At 47.1% G+C, this 20,159-nt stretch overlaps 1 protein-coding gene; it reads left to right on the top strand.

Annotated features, from left to right (window-relative positions):
- Nucleotides 1–1,499: 1,499 nt before the first annotated feature.
- On the top strand, nt 1,500–7,383 carry GSTUM_00008119001 (uncharacterized protein; the record flags this gene model as incomplete). XM_002839850.2 has 4 exons in its annotated part: nt 1,500–1,792; nt 1,890–5,453; nt 5,505–6,778; nt 6,841–7,383. 4 exons carry the CDS (start codon nt 1,500–1,502, stop codon nt 6,942–6,944), a joined length of 5,235 nt encoding a protein of 1,744 aa, XP_002839896.1. The 3' UTR covers nt 6,945–7,383.
- Between the last annotated feature and the right edge of the window lie 12,776 nt (nt 7,384–20,159).

Genomic DNA, 20,159 nt, shown 5'->3' with positions numbered 1-20,159 from the left:
ATGAACTACGCATGATTTCCATGTCTCACCCGTTCCCAAAGCATTACTTTTTTTTTTTGCGGGTGTGTCGTTTCTTTCAAGCGGGACATGCATCAAATCTTGGCCCTTTAGTTTCCACCCCACGCCACGCATTACCTTCGAAAGGTGTGCAACTCGCCCGAACGAGACAGGGGAAGCCACCTTATTGGGTAAAGATCGTTGGCCCGGTTCAATCTTATTCGTCATCCGGAAGCTTGTAATGCTATGTTTAGAACAAGCCAGTCCAGTGCTCAAGGACTCGAGTACCGAACGTGTAGAGCAAGACAGGAACATGAAACCTTGGCAGCCACTTGTGAATATTTCTTTTTCCCTTTTCTCCACTGTTTGTTTTGATCATCTCTTGTGTGGCATGCACTACGACAAAATCCTTGCGCAGCCTCGCTGGAATGGAGTGTTTTGGTCACGACGTGTTTCCTATGATACCGTAAGTTCCGGTTGAGGAAAAGGATCACGAGTAGTGCAGCAGAAAATAGAATTCTTACTGGGTACGGTAGAGCACTGATCGGAGCTGAAAAGGCGGAAAAAATGTAATGGTCGATGTTGACTTTTCGATCACTCGTCCTCGTCGGGTTGGTTGCCCAGGGTGATAACCGGTCCTCCCAAGTTGGGCATTGGGAACATGGGGTTGCCCTGTCACAAAAGAAAGTCATCCAAGGGTGAATTTGCCTGTTTTAAGCCAAAGAGTACCAGTATTAGCGTGAGAACCAGGAGGAATTCTGCACCCGGACAAAACAGGACAGACCCAGCAAGAGGAACGGGCTCAAAGGAGCGGAAGTGAAGAGAACGTGGAGATAGGGAAAGCGATTCCACATTCACCCTTCGTGCTCACCCCTCCGAACCCTTCTGCCCGTTCAAACAGGAAAGAGCCTTTTCTTTCTCTCTTTCTGTTTGTTGACGTCTATTCACATTCGTTAATCCACAGTTCGTTACTCTGGCAAGGTTTGTTTCGGGATTCCCTTTCTCGCCTCCTTGACCGTGTGTCTATTTCCATCTTTAGGAAAGGGGGAAAGGGGGAAAAAGACCTCGGGCAACTCACTCTATCCGCCGGTGGGCCATAGCAATCGCGATAACCAACCCCCCAGCTGGGGCATAATAATCTTCAATTTTTGAGCTCTTCTACCAAACGCTCAAACTGGACCTCTGCACCACCCGCACACTCGCTTGACTTTAGTTAGGGCTCTGCCATTGGCCTTTTCTTTTGTTTTGTTTTTCTTTTCTTTTTTTATTTACTATACACACCAAACCCACACACACCAAACCGCGGTGGTCAACGAGTGAGTGCTTCTGTGAATTTGATCTGGCAAGAGGCAACAGCCTGCGCACAGAGGGAACTACTCGTACTCTCAGTGAGTTACCTACCCATCTATCTTGTTACTGATCCATCCTATTGCTTCCTTCAACCCCCATCCTTCTCCATGCACGCTTAATTGACGGAGCCTTCACAGTACTGTTTGTTCATCATGTCGTTCTCTAACCGGCATTCGATATATTCTACGACCTCAGCATCACCGTACGGTGGTAATGCTGCACAAACTTCTGGAACCGTCACCACTTCTTCATTACTTTCTACCCTTCACAATGCCTACCAATCCAGCATTCCTCATGCTCTTGATGCGAGTACCACTTTAGTTGTCAATTCGAGCAATAGTGGTGGAGTAGGGGGCTACGGCACTAGTGTAATTGACGAAACACTTGGGACGAGAGCTTGGGAACACGCCAGACGACGGGCAGAGGACCAGACAATTCTCCTGGGGTATGCTACTATTTTCTCATCGTTTGATTTCAACTGTTTTGCCATCCTACCTTGGCTTCGGTATTGGGAGACAATTTACTAACTTCGCTTTTCTCAGGTCTCTCCATTCAAACTCCCCCTCGTTGATTCTACCAATTCTTGGAACTCTCCCCTCACCTCCCGACATCCTGAATACATCTCTTGCATTAATATCTGCGTTCACCTCATGCCTTACACCTTCCTCTCCATTCCCCGTTCCTTATCACAACGGACTTGCTATCACTCTACAAATCTCTCTCTCTGGAACCATTACCGGTGCCCATATCTCTATCTCGGCTGCTGGCCTCGATACCCAAAATGGTCTCCTTCGAATCCCAGCTCAGGCGGGGTATCGGGCGTTCGATGTTTTCTATTACCTGCTCTCGGCAGCATCGGCCCCGGCCGAGAGGCAAGGCCTAGGTCTGCAGCCCGCTGATAAGTACTCTTTGTTGGCCAGGAGCGGCACATATTCTCTTCCTAGTTACCTTCCAACTGCAGATGATTCTGCAGCGGCAGAGGATTGGAGAGCCAATCTTAGGGCGGTCGGGATCAAGGGAAGCCTTCTTCGGGGGCTACTTTCAGCTCTTGCTGGAATCTTAAAGCTTGGTAATGCGATTGGCTTATTGGTCGATGATGAGATTATTGAGGAGGTATGCGAAGATGTTTCGGGCCTCCTTGGTGTTGAGCCAGAGATACTGGCCAAAAAGGTTGGTGATGGTGAGAGAGAAGTATTCATTGCGGCCGTATACGAGGCCATTGTCGAATGGATCGTAGCAAAGGCAAATGACGCCATAGCGGCAGACTTTGCAGCTAGGAAGGATGCCGAGTCGAGCTCTGAAGATAGTCAGGAAGGTGATACCGTACAAATAACCGTCCTCGAGCTACCGAACGAAAAAATGGCCAAGGCTCTGTGCCTCAAAGGTGTCTTTGATGACGAGAGCGGTCTCAACGTAGAAATGAAGCTGGACGGCGTCGAAATACCGAGTGCTAGTGGGACTGTCCAGCGAGAAATGAGGAGCTCGTGGGCCGAGGCCGAGAAGGAGGGATTAGTGGGTAATGGCCGGGAGAGAGAGTATGAGAGAGACCGGCGGGAGAGTGTCGTTGAGAAGACTGGTCGAGATGCCGAGGAAGGTGGATTTTTGAAAGAATTGCTATTCCCTACCGAATTTGGTCGATCCCCGGAGACTGTGAAATTTGAAGCCACCCAACTGCTCGCTGCTAGCAGAGTTTGGTGGCATTTATCACTTTTCCCGTCAGATGATATCCCATCCGGTCTTCAGCCAGTTCCTTGGTCCGCTTCTGCAGTTAGTAGGCAGCTGAGAAGTTGGAGACTACCGGAATGGGCCAACCGTCGAACTAAACATCTTGACTTCACAGCCGATTTTGATTTCGACGAATTTGCTGTTCGATACTCTCCCCTTGGTTGTACTAGCGGTAGGGACGGGGTTGAGAGCTGGGTCATTGAGAGAGGATGGAGCAACGGGGAGGTAGTGGTTGGACGGGAGAGGGTATGGATGAGAGAGGGCAGTTGGTGGGAGGCAGAGAACATGCTTGACTTGAAGCAGCCGGGGGTCCCGCCGAATATGATGGGAATGGGCGCTGGACCTGTGGATACCGGCTATACTCAGAATACCAACGGAAGTGGTTACTTTGGGCCAATGGGAGGAATGGGAATGAGTCCGCCTGGCTCGACTTCCCAGCTTTTGCAAAACCAAGGCAGCATGGGGGGCAGAGGGCTTCCCGGAAGCTCTCCCCTCGCCCACAATCGGGACGGTTCTGAGCAGGGAGCGCTTTTGTCCAAATACGAGCAAGAACACTATGCTGGGAAACTTGACCCCGAAATGGCCACCCCTAAGAACGTTGAAAGCGTCCCCACGTCGAAAACCCGAAAAATATGGGTCGCCGTAGTGTGGGCGATGACTTGGTGGATTCCTGGCTTTGTCCTCCGATTAGTTGGTAGGATGAAGAGACCGGACGTCCGGATGGCCTGGAGAGAAAAATTTGTTCTTTTCTTCTTTATCTTTATCCTCAACGCTGCAATCGTCTTCTGGATTGCCTTTTTCGCCAAACTTCTTTGTCCGGACTACGATAGAGCCTGGAATCGAAAGGAGGTCGGGTATCATCAAGGTGAGGGCGATTTCTGGGTCAGTATTCACGGCTACGTTTACGATATCACCTCTTTCTGGACTCTTCAACACAGTGATTCCAATATCAAAACTACTAGAGACAATATGATTGATTTCGCCGGCTTGGATCTCTCCCCGTACTTCCCACCTCCAATTAACCTTGGATGCCCGGACTTGGTGCAGTCCAATTTGATCAACATGCAATATAACGATACCTCTGCTCAACGCTTAGTTGTTGGTGTTCATGCTTCGGGTCCGAGGAATGCCCAGGATCCCACCTCCAAGCTCCATTCTGCCGATTGGTACTCCCAAACCTTCCTCCCAAGGATTAAAGAGTACCGCAAAGGCGACCTTGTCTGGGATCGTAAGAAAATCAAGAGGGATGGTGTGGCATTTAACAAGCCTTGGGGGATTATTGACGGAAAGATCTACGACCTCACGGATTACCTCTACACTGCTGATCAAAACCCTAACTCTGGCGCTGCCAATGTTCCCAATTACAACTATCTTGGATCGACCCTCGAAGACATCTTCAAGAACAACCCCGGCTCTGATGTCACCAAGCAGTTCCGCGAACAATTGAATGCCACTGCTCAGACCCAGACCCTCAGATGCCTCAATAATCTCTTTTACGTTGGTAAAACCGATTTCAGGAAAACTGCCAAATGTCAGGTAAATAGCTACATTCTTCCTGCATTTGCTGGTATCATTTCCGCCGTTATCCTTGCCAAGTTCTTGGCTGCTCTTCAGCTTGGATCTAAGCGCCGTCCCGCTATGCAAGATAAGTTCGTTATCTGCCAGATTCCTGCCTATACAGAGGGTGAAGACCAACTCCGTAAGGCCCTCGACTCGTTGACCGCACTGAACTATGACAACAAGAGAAAGCTGCTTTGTGTTGTTTGCGATGGTATGATTGTCGGAGGAGGCAATGACAGGCCTACACCCAGCATTATCCTTGACATCCTTGGTGTTGACCCCAAGATTGATCCTCCTGCTCTTCCATTCAAGAGCGTTGGCGAAGGAAGTGCTCAACTCAACTACGGAAAGGTCTACTCTGGTCTCTATGAATACGAGGGGTGTGTCGTCCCTTATGTGGTTGTCGTCAAGGTCGGAAAGCCATCTGAGCACGGGAAGTCGAAGCCTGGTAATCGTGGTAAACGTGATTCTCAAGTCCTGCTTCTGGATTTCCTTAACCGTGTCCACCACCGTACTCCTATGTCCCCTCTTCAACTTGAAATGTTCCACCAGATCAACAATATCATTGGTGTAGATCCTGAGCTCTACGAATACCTTCTCATGGTTGACGCCGATACTAGTGTCAGGGAGGATTCCCTAAACAGGCTCGTGGCTGCATGCGCAAATGATGCCAAGATCGCGGGCATTTGTGGGGAGACTAGTTTGGAAAACGAGGAACGCAGTTGGTGGACCATGATTCAAGTTTACGAATACTATATCTCTCATCATCTCGCCAAAGCTTTTGAGAGTTTGTTCGCTTCCGTCACTTGTTTGCCTGGTTGGTAAGTATGGTTTAACCCCTGTTGGGAGGAGAGCTAGGCTGATCTCTTTAGCTTTTGCATGTATCGTTTGCGCACTCCTGACAAGGGTCGTCCGCTTATCATTTCCAGCAAGGTCATTGATGAGTACTCGGATGGCAATGTCGACACTCTGCACAAGAAGAATTTGCTATCTCTTGGAGAAGATCGGTACCTAACCACCCTTATGACCAAGCACTTCCCCTACATGAGCTACAAGTTTATCCCCGACGCTTTCGCACACACCGCTGCTCCTGAAACCTGGAGCGTTTTGCTCTCCCAGAGACGTCGCTGGATCAACTCGACCATTCATAATCTGTTCGAATTGTTCTTTCTTAAGGAAATGTGCGGATTCTGTTTCTTCTCTATGAGATTCGTTGTGTTCCTGGACTTGATGGGAACTATTATCCTTCCGGCCACATGTGTCTACTTCGGTTACCTTATCTATGTCATTGCAAGCAAGACTGGCCCCATGCCAATTCTCTCGTTGGTCATGATTGCAGTCGTATATGGTCTCCAGGCGATTATCTTCATCATTAAGCGACAATGGCAGCACGTCGGTTGGATGGTCATTTACATCCTGGCATTCCCGATTTACTCCTTTATTCTCCCTGTCTACTCTTTCTGGGCTCAGGATGATTTCTCGTGGGGTAACACCCGTATCGTCATTGGCGAAAGCGGAGATAAGAAGATTGTGGCGACCGAAGACGAAGGCTTCGACCCCAGGAGCATTCCTCTTCAGACCTGGGATGATTATGCAGCTCAAAACTCTCTTCCTGGGCGTCGTGGCGGTGCACCCGAGAAGTTTTCTAGTGGATATGAGGACGGCGTTGAGCTTGATGACATTCAATCGACATACTCCTCTGTCAAGCCCGCCTCCACCATTCTTACTGGTCTTCCTCAGATGGGCGGTGTCCACCCCTACATGCCTCCTCAATCGCCAGCCTTCCAGAACAACAGGCAGTCTACTTACTCAGCTTATACCGCCTTCACCGGCCATCCGGGTGATCATAATCAGCACCAACGCCTCATGTCTATGGGCGGTATGAGCAACCGGGATTACTGGCAGGATGGACATGGCAACCGTGGCGCCATGAGCACTGGATTACCGAGCACTGACAACTTGATGGCTATGAATACCCCACCGACTAGGGCTCCTAGCCGTAGCCCTCTCGACTTCCCGGCTAGTAGGCCGGTAAGCCAAATAGATTTTATGAGAGCCGGGGGAGGGGTAGATGACGAGTTGATTGTCGAGGCAATTAGAGCGGTCCTTAGAGAGGTGGACTTGGAGACTGTGACAAAGAAGCAAGGTACGTTTTGAGTCTGTCTCGACATATAACTTGTTTCGAAGACTGACATTTTTACAATTCAGTGAGAGCATTGGTGGAACAGAGACTACAGACCGAATGCCAGGGAGAGAGACGAACATTCCTCGACCGACAAATCGACACTGAGCTCGCAAATATGCCGATGTAGATGATGGTTGACAAGCTCTCGATCACGTCTTGGGGAAAAAGGTTGCTTTTTTCTTCTTCTTTTGCTACCCGTTCTTGTATTTCTTTTCTCATGTATAATCGATCACATTGGAAGTTTTTTGCCGCTATCACTATTAATGGCTCGTTAGGGGGGAAGCTCTAAGATGTGGGGAGGTGGGGTGTAGGCGGGTGGAAGTATGAAACAGAAGCAGTACCGGTAATGAAAGCTGAGAGATGGCGGGGTGATTTGGGGTTGTCTTTTTTTTTTTTTCTCTTGTGGGAAGTACTCGTAGCTGTTTTTGCATAAAGGGGAAAAGCGAGGGCGGAACAAGGGTATAGTATTGGAAAGCCGAAGTTATGGAGTTGTCTTTTATTTTATTTTATTTTTTATACCACACATATGTATAGTCTAGGCATTTTTATATCATTTCGCACCATAACTTGGCGTATCATGCGATGGGGTACTATAACTAAGGTACGGTATTTTCCTGTTGTCGGTCTTTTATCTCGAATTTGTGACTCTTGGTGTCGTTCGCCCGACGTACAGTACATTACCGGTACTGTACTTTTTTTTTGCTACGGTGGTGATAATTGCTATGATACTACTATCCCTCCCTCCTTTATCCCCTCGGCCTGGGTAAAAAGGGTCTCGATTCGCTATGATATCTCTGTCAGTCTCCAATTAACCCTGTGAAATCACGCATTACCGTAGCCTATAATAGGTTTTTGTTGACGAGTTGACAAGGGTTGAGAAAAGCAGATACGGGTAGTCTACTCGAGTATGACTGTAAATTTACGAGTAACGAGATCCAACACTGCCACAGAACTCTTGACTTTTTTGTCTCAGAATGCGGAGATAGCGAACAGCAGTCTTTTTTTCCACGTTACTCCTCTCCTCGCTCCTTCCTCGCTCGGTAAAGTACGAGTATCATAGCAACTCTGCTGCACCGCTCCAAGATGGAACATGCCAAGACATCAGCCCCAACGCCACACACTTCACCCTAGATCCTCCTCCTCAATGCGGCTGATGAAGTGCAAATCCTGTACATAGATTGGGGGGGGGGGGAGTGGGGCTCGCTCTTTCGGGCGGACCGTGCCAAAGTGCTGGGTCAAGATCTGGTAGTGTTTGGGATGAAGGCACTTATTGTACTTGTACCCGCAGGTGCTACTGGTAGTGCAGTTTTTGCGGGGGTTCGGTCTCGAAGGGGGGGGGGGTGCTCTGGATAAGTTTGTGTCGGGTGGCGCTTTTTAAGCTTTGGGATGATGGGTGAGTGTCAGCGCTGGTGGAGGGGGCTGAAGTGATAAATAATATTCTGTGTGGTGGTGGAGGAATGACTGGAACACTCTTTGAGGGTCTCGTGCTTGCCGGTACCGGTATTGCCGGAGTTGTTGTAAGTTCAAAAGTTGAGTGTACTTGTACAGTACAGTACTGTACTGTACCAGTTATAGTCTAATAAGGTGTCATTTCTTTTCGCGCGCTGAGTTGATGCGAGTCGTACCAAGACATACACTAACTTATCATAACTATGATACCCTCCTCCGCCCTGTGCGAGTACTCCGAGGTATACTGTAGACTACTAGTAGAGCTCGTGTTCATGATCTGTGTGTGGTGTGGCATAGTACTGTATCATACTACAGCTAGCTTTAGGATGTCAGTTCAGGTCAGGTCAGGTCAGGTCAGGTTTGTCAGGAGGGGGGGGGGGTATTGCTCCTTTAACAGGCTCTGTCTCGCAACCGCAGCTTTCTCAGTCTGGTCTGGGTGACTATTATCACAGCCCAGGTCTTATTGTACTCGTACTCGAGTATGTATGATATACTAGCTACGGGTAGTACTTTATCCCATCCAAAAAGGGAAAAGAAAAGAAAAAAAAAAAAGATCTATATTTAACTCGGGAATTCGAAACCAGAGGAAAAAAGCATAGACCACATAATAAAGGAAATCAGCGGGAGACTTCCGGAAGTTCCGGTTTGTTTGTGTGGGCGACTTTTTTTCTTTTTTTTCTTTTTTTCTTTTTATGATGGAAGAAGTTTGGGATAAATTATTTCCCGGGGAACCACTCACTCCTTCCATCACTTTTTTATTATTATTTTGTTCGTTCCTGTATGGGATAAAGTTGGTTATCCACAGTACCGTGGAGTAGAGTACAGTACTTGTACTATATCGCAGACTGCTGTCCTCCTACGAGTACTTCCTCCTGTATAATTTTTTTCATTATATTTTTATTATTTTCGCATCCTGTAAGTTACAGTATGATAACTCGTAGAAGTGAACCAGAGGGTTGGCCTGCTGAACCCATCATTTCATTTTTTTTTTTTTTTTTTCCGCCCCCATTCCCACAGAGAGGAAATTTTGAACCATCACAACTTGCACTTACGATAACGAAAGACCAATAATCAACCAGATAGATTATTTTATTTATTTCAAGAAGCGGGAGAGGGGTTTTTTTTAAAAAAACATTTCATTCCCCCCCCACACACCGTGAGTAATTGTCATTCCCAACATTTCACATTTCGCGGTACGGATTTTCCCGCCAATTAGCACTTTTTTTGCCTTCAGAAAAGAGCACTACCATAATATTCTCTTTTTTCCTCCTTGAGGGAATTATAACCCCAAGCCTCGTGAGGAGTAAAAAGTACCCTACCCCACCCTACCGTGCAAGTAAGGTAGGAATACTCGTACCGTGCTCTTACAGAGTTGGTCTTCCCCACCTATTCACTAATCCAACCAACCCCATCAATGACTACTTGTACAATCTATTATAGGAAAACTATCTTGCTAGCCTATGACATAAATACTCGTACTGTAATGTGCTCCCTTCCGGATTATACCGGCGAGTTGAGCAAGGGTTTGGCAATGACCAGCGCTGTGCTGTATGATAGGTACTGTACAGTACTGTACTCGTGGACAATGTACGAGTACGGTACAGTACAAGTATGGTGCTAGAGTAGAGAGGGCTTTGTGGACAAGTCATTCACAACCAACTCGATCGAGCAGGTATCAGCGTTGGTGCGGTGGCGGGGTTCATCTTCGGTGCGGTATGATGATACGGGATAGTGGTGATAGCGGTGCTCCTTCTGGCGCTGGGAGAATAGATTCGTCTGTTGGTTGGTTGGGTTGGTTAGTGGCCTTTCTCCCATCCCTTCTCCCTCCTCCTCCTGCCAAACGGGAACTTTTTTTTTGAATTCAGTGCAATCACAACTTCTCACTCAACAATACACCGGATCACCACCCCCCCCCCCCCCCTACCAAACTTGCCACGTCCCCGGAATCAATGGGCCCTTGGACATCCCGGTTGGGGAATCCCCATTGTGCGTAGTGATCGATGTCAGCGGGAAGAGAAGGGAAGAGGAGAGAAAAAAAAGCCTCATTCAAATGGTATGTGCTCCATCTCATTCACCAGGTAGCTAGCAATAGCTAGCTATCTCCCTTGACCAAGACCACACTTCCTCAGCGAACATTCCCCCGGCAGAGAGATTCTCGATAGCGACTGAACAAACAAACCCCGTCGTCAAATCGCGATTGTGTCCCCCGTCAACGGAACAAAAAAAACGTAGCCCGCCATCTGAGGGAAGTGATGGATTAATCCGCAATCTGGACTGCAGCGTCACTAATACAATCTCCTGACGGGATAGTATTTCCCCGCATACATAGCATATTCCTGGAATATGTGTATCCTCCTCCTCCTTCGGAGACTTTAGGCTGTATAATTATATACATCTCGCCGACATCCGCTTTTCATCTCTCTCTCTCTCTCTCGGGGGATATGTGCGACACCGAGTGGTCGAATGGGTCAACGGAAATTCAAAATCTTTTATTGACCGCTGGGATATCCCTCCACTGGTGAGGAGGCCTGACCGAGCTTTACGTGACTAGATGGCTGGCCGGACTGCCCATGTCTGTAGACTTTCTACTAGTTTGTAGATACCCAGAGTGGTGCTGACAGGAATGCATGGCGTCGCAGATAGTCTTTCGCCCTACAGTGTAATAATAGTAAACATTTCGTCAACGGTAGAGGGCGCTTGTGCATGGCGCATTGGTATACGCATTGGTATATTACCCTACTTGTAAAGATATCTATCTACAAAAGCGCATAGATGTTAGCAAATGTTTGACAATAAGATAACAGACGTTGCAATCTACCTGCTTTAAAGCCCGGGATACACAAGGAGAAGCTATAAAAAAATAAAAAATAAAAAATCACGATTGGTTTAAAGAATTGCGGTGGGGATTCTAGGGCAGTTTGGTACAATTTAGAAATAGATAAATTACAGGTACAGTACATTCACCAATACTAGTTCATCATCGAGTAACTTCCCCCACCACCGCCTTTTGTTCTCCATCTTGACGATTCTGTAATGCCAAATTGTTTCTCCTTTTTCTTCTCTGAACTTGGTCAACTTGTCGGATACAACTGTCCAGGAGGAAATATACATGCGCTGTACTGTACAGTGCACCTAGGACTAGTTTTCCCCATCCTCCCAATCCAACTCGAAAACTCCACGAATCTAGTCTTCATCCTTAACATCGATTCCCTCTTATGGCAGTATGGGCTCGCCAGGCTCATACTACAAACTAGCTTCCCTCTCCATTTTAGTGATCCATCTCGCAAGCACAGCGGCAAAGTAAAGCCAACAGGCAGCATTACCAACCTCATCCTTCGCACAATCTGCCGTATGCTCCTTCATCCCGACGCAAAGCTCACTGCTGGTATAGAAATAGAAGAGATGATTTACGACAGCACCGAATTTTCCATGTTGAATCCGCGAGGGGAATTCCACCGGCTCTCGCTGAAACGACAGGCCATGCGTGATCGGATCCTTCACGTAAGGACAACTGTGCCGCCGGCTTAGTCGTACTTTTCATCGCACCCAACACTATATTATATAATAAACGTTAGGTTCGCATTTCATAAATTATCATCCCTGTGGAAGCTTACTTTGGTCGCTTGGCCAGACCCTCACGACCACATTTTGCGGTCGCGGATTATCTCGGCTGCGAAAGAGATTCCATCGTTTTGGTAAAAACACTATCAACGCGTCTGGACCATTAATGGCCGTGCTCACGACTAAAATGCGTCAATGCGAGATTATTCAAATAGACGTTCAGAATGAGAGAGAGTTCAACGTACATCAATGGCTACGGGGGAAGCCTTTCGTGAACATCACTGATTATGCGGGCACAGCATTTTGCGGTGAGATTCAATGACGTCCTGGATGCCTTTGCTGGGATCGAATCCCGTAACTTGAGTGTTATACCCTCTTGCAGGAGCTGGTCCCTGGGAGGCACCAATGGAGTCAGCAATTTCATTGGGAAGAAGCAAAAGTCGTTTGCAAGTTCAACTTACATCCCCTGTTCGTTGCATGAATTCCGTAGATTGTGATGATAAAATCTTAAATCCCGTTCGTGCCAGGGTTTATTAGGCCCATCAAGACTATATTTATTAGCCTTGGAAATTGGGTCGGAGGCGAAGGAGGCATACCAGTTTGTGCAAGTAGGCACCAACCCGACTATCGCCAATGGAGCGTCGCGCGGAACAAACTTGCCCACCGGGCAGCGGATAGAGATATCCGCTTACTTCACCACCGCCATACCTGCTCTTGTGGATCCCTAGGCCTTCCTACAATGCCTCTGCGGACTCCGATACGAGAACGGCAAGTGAGTTCGATCTCTGGGAGAGCCTTTCTGATTAATGGAATCAGTGAAGGTATTTGGGGGTCATTGATGATAACGACGTCTGCTCCATGTGGGGCAAGAGGGCCACCGGGCGAGAGCCAATAGCGCTTAACAGCTTAGCATTTGTCGCGATTCATTCATTGAGCAAGGCCTGCTTCTCCTCGTCAATTATTGCTTCAGGATCCGCCACTCCTTGGAGGATGTTTGTGGTTTGTCTTTGGAATTCTGAAAGCCTTCAGATTGGGCTTGGGAATTACCTGTCACATATCAGTAAATATATATTATGCGCTGTAGATGAGATGAAAACAAACCAACACATCTCAACCCCTCAATTCAGAGCAGCACCCAATCAAAACATGCCTCAACGCTATCCTGGGGTATTGCTGATAAAAAGGGTATTACAAGTACAGTTGGTGGACACGGAGAGTCCCATTCGGTCTGCCCATCTTTATATCCCCTTAACTCATATGCATACTTGAGAACAGTATTCCAAGCACAATTGTGTACCGTATCCTTGTACTCTCTCAAGTCCTCAACCAACTTGGTGGCCCTGGTAGCCCCTTGTGCGTCTCGCATCACCTGGTTTCTGAAAGCAATGGCAAGAGCCAGGTTGTGTTTAGGACCAAAGTACAAAACACACTTTCGTGCTGCAGAGTCCGCCTGCTCGTCAACGTTGATAGGAATTGTCCCAGAATCTTCGAATGCACCGAAGGCGGTCGTCTGAACTTTCAGAGCCACGCAAACATCCAATTTCCTGCAGAGTTACGCAAAAATTCCCGGGCAAGCCTCCTCAAGACCAGGGTAACCCCATCACCCACAAATTTAGCTTGGCCTTCTATAGGGTAGCCACCTGTCGTCTTAATAGCATCTGCCTTAATGAGATCTCACAGATTCCCACCATCTCTAACAACGAGTCGGCCAATGCACAGTAACCAATGGAGTGTGGGCGGCATCGTGAATTGAGATGCCAGTTCTGACAGTCTTACCATCACATCAACCCTGGTGGCTGCCGCCCCAAATCTGGAGCGGCTGCATTGTCAAGTTAGCAAACAATTTACAGAGTGTAATAATTGGAGATAAAAAAACAATTTAAAGAGGAAAGGGAAAAGGAAAAGGGGGGAACAAAAGGAAACAAGCTTACAACAAGCGGAATGCCATCCCAGCTTATCTCTTCAGTTGACAAACCACTAGACCTTCTCTCCTGAGAAGGAACAGTGTCGAAGGCATGTGTCTGAGCACAAAAAGTCACTGAATCAAGCATACTTGATGATTCCGAAGAGAAAAGAGAATGTTTGATGAAGGGGTAGATGAGTTAAAAGTAAATTTAACCCAGGAAAGGAGGGGGGAGAAAGGGGTGCCAAGAGCGCCTAGCCTTGTTACCTGCGGGGGTGTTCTTGGGATGAAGGATGTTTGGCGGGGAAGGAAAAGGAGAGGAAAAAAGAGGGAGAGAAGAGCCCTTTTTATACCCTTTAGAAGGGGAGGCTATCAAAGCGGAACCGCGAAAGTATCATAGGTATGCCAACCCAGCTCACTCGCCCCCGTTGTTTGCCCATTTTTTCTAGAATAGAATCTGATGGACGGGTTATAGGTGAAGAGCTAGTTACGAAATATCACTCACTTATTGCTCTCATTCCCCTGTTGTGAGAATATTGAATGGAACGAAGATATGGCGAAGTGAATGATTTGCTTAAGAGACTCAAAGGCTTATCTATCTCAACAGGAAGAGCAAAAGGCCTTGACTATCTACTGCTGAGAGCGAGACACAAAAGGTCGAGTGAACAGTAACAAGAGGAAAGAAAAAAAAGGAGAAAGAAGTAAGGGGGTATTAATAGGGGTAGACCAGTGATTGAGTTTGATGCAAAGGAAAAAGTCTATCCTAGCGTGATACCATAGTAGTATCAGAAGTATGTTTCAACATCCCCCACCGACCTACATCTTCCCCTTCCTCCCTCGCCATCACCCGCAGCCACACCACCGCCCACCGCTCCACCCTTCAGGACCCGCCACCGGAGCAAAAGACTGTCTTTTGCGAGAGGACGTCTGGTCTCGCCTATGTCTCTTGATATAACGTACCTTTGAGTTCTATAGTCCTTGCTCAAACCCAGCAACAACTAACCTGCCTACAGGCCAGGCATAACTGGTCTGTCTGTTAGCTGCCTTGTTCACCCCGGCCTTTCATTATCAATTCTTAGGACGAAGCTGTGTTCCCAACAGCCAGTCCGTCCGTCTTGGTGGTAGGATAGGACAGGTTATAGATCATAGCCCGTCTTTTTCCGATACCCAGACAGACTATACCCCCGGGTTACCAGCATGGCGCGGGAAACTCCGACAATTGGTCACCGTCCTCCACCGCCCTTTACATCACCTTACTAAAATATGCCTCCTACTGGGGAACACCCCTTTATTTCATCACTCGGAATGTGTACTCCCATTGCAAATCCACTAGGCCTGGGCTTCCCCCACTTTCCTCCTCTCGATAAATACCTTCCTTACCTTCCTATAGAGTTTGGGACATGGTTGCTACAGCAACAATCCCCCGTCCGATTGTGGAAATGCTTCTAAAGTTGCCATTATTTGAGGCTGCAGGCGCGGTCCGAGCAACCTTTCCGGAGCAGACAGCATACCGTAAAAATTCGAATAATTGGACCATGTACCGGACGGTTAAATTAAGGTATGTATTGTCAAGGGATCCACATGAAAATCACACATATCAGTCTCACTAACTCTTGGCATTTACTCATAGCAAAAGTCTGCCTCCTCATCAGCTGCCACAGTGATGAGAGTTTCCTCATCACCTGAACTATTTACATTATCTTCTAAGCCATCAATACCCCCCCTCTCCCAATCCTTTAATTGCCCAACTAGGAGGTCAGTGGCTAACCCTTTGATAGATATCTCCTGGTCCTCACTTCCATTGATTGGAAGTGAGAGACCTCCAATGCGAAAAGAGCGACGGATAACTTCCACTCTTTCACTTGAGAAGAGGGACCATGCCTCTCCTACAGCCTATGTCAGGGCAATACAGCGACGGCCAATCATGCTTCCAGTAAGCCTCCCCCCCTCCTCCAATATTCGCTCCTCCTCACCTTCTATAATCCCCAGCCACTCATTTATTGTATCCTAAAATAGGATAAATTTTTAGATAAGTAACCCCTCTCTTCTATTATGGGATTTGGCTAACCTTTAATATGTCCTTAAAGGGACAGTTTATAGATACGTCAAAGGGCTGCACTAATCCAGTACAGCCCCCTGGTATTACACTCGGTGTAATATCATGTACTTGGAAGGTATCAAGTACTTCCTCTGTCTTATGACCAGAAAAAAGGTCAATTGCCAGAAGGATAGGCTGACCATCAAGCACAGGCACAAGTTGCTCGTCCAGCCACTCGAGCATGTTACTCAAGTTGGCATAGGCGGTTGGGTTAAATTTGACAATAACCCGATCATCATATTGCTCTCTCTCTGCCTGGATAGTGGGCCCACACCCTGGCCCCAGAAGAAAAGCAGTGGCTTTACCTGTGGGATACTGTAACCGGTATGGGTACTTGGTTATTGGTTTTGTTTTGTTTTAAGTATCGCTTTGATACTTGTTTTGTTTTAAGTATCGCTTTGATACTTGTTTTGTTTTAAGTATCGCTTTGATACTTGGTTTGTTTTAAGTATCGTTTGATACTTGGTTTTGTTTTATGTTTTGTTTTAAGTATCACTTTGATACTTGGTTTGTTTTAAGTATCGTTTGATACTTGGTTTTGTTTTATGTTTTGTTTTAAGTATCGCTTTGATATTTAAAGAGTTTTACCAAAGTGTATCGATTGATACCTTTGATTAGTTTCGTTCATGCTAGACATGAACAGATTTGTGTATTTAAAGACCGCCTGTTTCTACGATGGAAAAGGCAGACTTCGACAGACAGTATTTCAATATACTTGGTTGAACGGTTACTATATTGTTCCCCAGTACACCCTCGAAGCCTCCTTTAGTTTCCCAGCTCTCGCCTCCTCTCTGGAAGAGCAGGCCACCTGCCAACTATCGTATCTATTACCGACAACGTGATTAGCACCTTGCGAACACGTTACATTTTTTTAACCTCAGCAAGTGGTTAAGAACCTGTCCCCGGATTTAGGCCTGATCAACCTATCGATATCCACCTCAGAACGCTAGTGGAGAGAAGCGGCAGAATTCCAGTACATTCGGCTTCATCTCAAACCCAAGATAGAGTCTTTGACGACCAAGAGTGGGAAGCAAATCCCACGGCAAGACCTTACAAGGAAGAAACAACCCCGGCGCTCTGCTAAAGAGTCCGGCGATCCTGCAAACACGGAAGATACACAACCTCCAGGAGAATTCCCTTCGAAGCCTTCCTTTGAACCTCCAATCGACCCCGAATCTAGTAGCGAATCAGATATAGCTAGCACAGGAGGAGGGCCTTCTGGAGGAGGGAAATCTCGGGCAAGGCCTGAAGAAGAGGAGGTACCCGCAGCATTTGAACCCCCTAAGTTTAAACTTCACCTCCCAGTGAAGTTCACAGGGGAAGGGAAAGACCTCAAACCTGAAGCCTTTGAACGATGGGCCACAGAACTCTCACACTTCCTACTCTTACAAGGAAAAGATGTGGAAGACCCTACAACCGGACTTATCATTGGATCATTCTGTGAAGGAAAGGCAACCGACGTATACCACCAATGCTATAAGGCCTTCGGCGGGAATGTAAGATTAAGAGGATCTACAGTTCTCGATTACTTGAAAGGACGATTCCAATCCTCTATAACCAACGACCTCCTATACAACAAATTCAACCAGCTCCAGCAAGGTAATGGAACACATGTCAAGCGAATCACCGATGTGGCTACGGACCTAATAATGTATAAGGACCGAATGGAGAGAGGAAGTATCTCCAAATACATCCTGAAGTGACGATTCTACGACGCTATGCACCCTACCCTCCGGCGAGAAGTAGAACCACTCGAGGAAGACGGCGATGATATTGCAGTAATAATTGCTAGAGCAGAACGAAAAGACGCCATTCTCCATGAGACCAAGGCCTACAAAACACAGACATCCTCTAATAGGAACAGCCAGCCACGACACAAAGCCTCCAGCAACTCTGAAGACGATACCCCACGAGTTTTCAAGAAGAAAGCAAAATCCTCCAAAGAATCGAGACGACAAAAGGGAGAATGCTTTAAATGTGGAAAAACAGGGCACATGGCAAAGAACTGCCCTACGAAGAAAGGAAAAGGAAAGGCTATTAAGAAAGAGGCATCGGCCAACAATATTGAAAGCGATTACGCTCCATCCAGTGAATATGAAGAGATCCACATTGGATACATCGATGTGGAATGCAACAGTGTTCGACCTCCGGCTACATTCAAAACATATACTGCTCTAGAAGGCACTATCCTGATCAATGGCAAAAAGGCTCGAGTCCTATTCGACACTGGTGCGATCAGGAGAGATATGATCAGAAATGCCTTTGTCTCTGTCCATGGAATCCCTACCCGAGACTTTAACCAACCCATACCAGTCAATATGGCAGTAAAAGGATCACGATCCACAAGCCATAAAACCTGTAGTGCGACCATTCGACTTGGTTCTGCAGTCCTACCCCCCCAGGAAATGCTGGTTGGAAATTTAGCCAAATATGATGCCCTAATAGGCATGCCATTCCTGAACCGCCACAAAGCTATAATCAGGTGTGGGGAATCAACTATCGATTTCCCAGATCAGAAGGTCAGAGTCTCATGCAAACCAACAAGCGGAGAATACCGAGCTGCAGTCTGTGAAACAACTGCCCTTCGACTATTGGATGAATACTCTGATGTTTTCCCTGATCAAATACCCGAAGAACTACCGCCTATGAGAGAGGTGAATCACCACATCCGCCTCTGAGACCCCTCTAATCTAAAAAACCAACCCACCTACTCTATTCCTGACGCATACAAAGGCCCACTTTGTGATTGGATCAACCAACAACAAAGAAGAGGAGTCATCTACCGGGCAGAAGCCCCAGGTGCCGCTCCTATATTCGTTCAGCCCAAAGCAGATGGCAAAAGAATCCGCCCCTTGGTTGATCTCAAACTACGGAATGAAAACACGGTTATGGACAGCTCCGCTATCCCAAACCAAACCCAGATCCTAAATGCAGTTGGACGGGCTAGGTTCCGAAGTAAGATTGACCTAAGCGATGCCTATTTCCAAACAAGGCTAGACCCAGAAAGCGAACGCTACAACAGTTTCAAAACGCCCTTCGGAAGTTTCATTAGCCGAGTTATGCTACAAGGTGATATGAATGCGCCCGCTACCTTTATGCGAAGTATGGAAAACCTCCTAAGCGAATACCTCCACCATTTTGTTTTTGGGTTTACATTGATGATATTCTCATTTTCTCGAACACCGAAAGAGAACATGCCTACCATATAGGATTAGTTTGTACCAAACTAAGGGAAGCTAAATTTTACGCTAGCAGAAACAAATCAATCCTGTTTGCCGACAAACTCGATATTCTAGGACATGTTATAGATGATGAAGGAATACATGCAGCCCCAGGAAAAATAGCTTGTTTAACGGAATGGTCAACACCTCGGAATCAAAAAGAACTCATGCGATTCCTAGGACTAGTCAACTATATTTCCCAGTTTCTCCCACACCATGCCACTGTGACAGCGCCGCTCACAGACCTCACCGGCAATGCAGAATTTGTCTGGACCCACACTCATGACCAAGCTTTTACCAACATCAAAGAACTGATTAAAAACGCCAATGTTATCCAACCTATCAACTATAGTAAACCAGAACCGATATGGTTGATTACTGATGCATCGAATGTTGGAGTAGGAGCATGGGTTGGGCAAGGGGCCTCCCATGAAATGGCAAGGCCGGCGGCATTACACAGCAGGAAGTTCACTAACTCACAGATGAACTATGGAATAACAGACAAGGAAGCCCTTGCTGTGATTGATGCTCTCGCCGCTTTCAACCACATCCTGATGGGCAATACCTTCACTATTGTTACCGACCATCAACCTCTCACTAATCTTAAAACAGAAAGGATACCGGGAAGAAGAAGAACAAGATGGATAGGCGAGATCAGCAAATACGATGCAAAAATCATATATACCCTTGGAAGAACGAACTATTTAGCTGATGCTCTCTCCCGCCTATATGAGAACCAAGACCTCGCAAACCCTCCCCTTGTTCACGACCATACAAGACAAAGCGAGGACATCCCGGACGACACCTCCTATGAACAAGAACCATCAATGGCTACCGCCAGCTCTGCCGCTCCCTCCAATCCTTTCTCTTACACCATGTACAGTGCTGCCGGAACAGAACGAGGAAAGGACATTGATGAAGAATGGAAAGACAATTGCACGCTCCGCAGCATACCTCCTCACGAACTTGAACAAAGCAGACTCCACTGGTCCCACTGTTATCATGACACCTGCCCCTTTCACCAGACTGAGATCAAGTTCGGCAACAGATACCAGCGACCATACTATATGCCTGCTGACGATTCCAGAGACACCAGCTTCGACACCATAG

The sequence above is a fragment of the Tuber melanosporum genome, assembly GCF_000151645.1.
Source record: "Tuber melanosporum whole genome shotgun sequence assembly, scaffold_42, strain Mel28".
Taxonomy (NCBI): domain Eukaryota; kingdom Fungi; phylum Ascomycota; class Pezizomycetes; order Pezizales; family Tuberaceae; genus Tuber; species Tuber melanosporum.
Note: the sequence above shows the minus strand (reverse complement) of the source record. Positions and strands in the feature narration are given on the sequence as shown.